This window comes from Monopterus albus, unplaced genomic scaffold (assembly GCF_001952655.1).
Source record: "Monopterus albus unplaced genomic scaffold, M_albus_1.0 scaffold418.1, whole genome shotgun sequence".
Classification (NCBI taxonomy): domain Eukaryota; kingdom Metazoa; phylum Chordata; class Actinopteri; order Synbranchiformes; family Synbranchidae; genus Monopterus; species Monopterus albus.
This window is the reverse complement of record NW_018128298.1, coordinates 99324-99911: the sequence shown is the minus strand read 5'-3', so window position 1 is coordinate 99911 and position 588 is coordinate 99324. Positions and strand designations below refer to the sequence as shown.

Below are 588 nucleotides of genomic sequence, written 5' to 3'. Positions count from 1 at the left end.
CGAGCATGATGCAAAAGTTCCATAAATTCAAAACGTTCCTTATCTGTGTTTTCAGTGCATTGAGCATAGCAGGAGCTGTATGACATTCTCATACATAGTGTTTTACCGTGGATACATTACAGAGCTTTACATCCATCACCCTAAAAGTCCAGAGGATGGATAGAAGAGGAACTAAGGAGAGAGGAGACGACAAGTAGAAAAAAAGAAGAAAAGGTGGAAAGAAAATATGAAGAGGATGCAGGGAGAAGAAGAGGGGAGATAAGTTTAGTATAGAGAAGAGGAAAAAGAGAAGGGGGGAAGGAGAGAAGAAAAGAAAGAAAACAAGTACGGGAGAGCAGATGGAGAGGAGGGAAGAAGAGGAAAAAAATGAGGCAAAAGGAGAAGAAAAGAGTGGAAATAAGGGGAGAAGGAAGAGCCAAGGAGAGAAGGACAGGAGAGGAAATGAGAGAGAAAGTGAGAAGAAGAGAAGAAAATAGGAGAGGAGGAAAGGAACAAAAGAAGAAGCAGAAGAAGAGAGGAAACAATAAGTGAAAAGGAGGAAAGGAGAGGACAGTAGAGAAGGTGAGGAAACAATATAAGGAAAGGAGA

General features: G+C 41.2%; 1 protein-coding gene across 1 annotated transcript in view; it reads right to left on the bottom strand.

Moving 5' to 3' along the window:
- Window positions 1-140: 140 nt before the first annotated feature.
- LOC109951889 (zinc finger protein 827-like) overlaps window positions 141-588 on the bottom strand; it is a 9228-nt gene continuing 8780 nt past the window's right edge. The window contains exon 9 of the mRNA XM_020586643.1: window positions 141-171. Within this exon, the coding sequence (XP_020442299.1) occupies window positions 141-171 (31 nt within the window). The remainder of the gene's footprint in view (window positions 172-588) is intronic.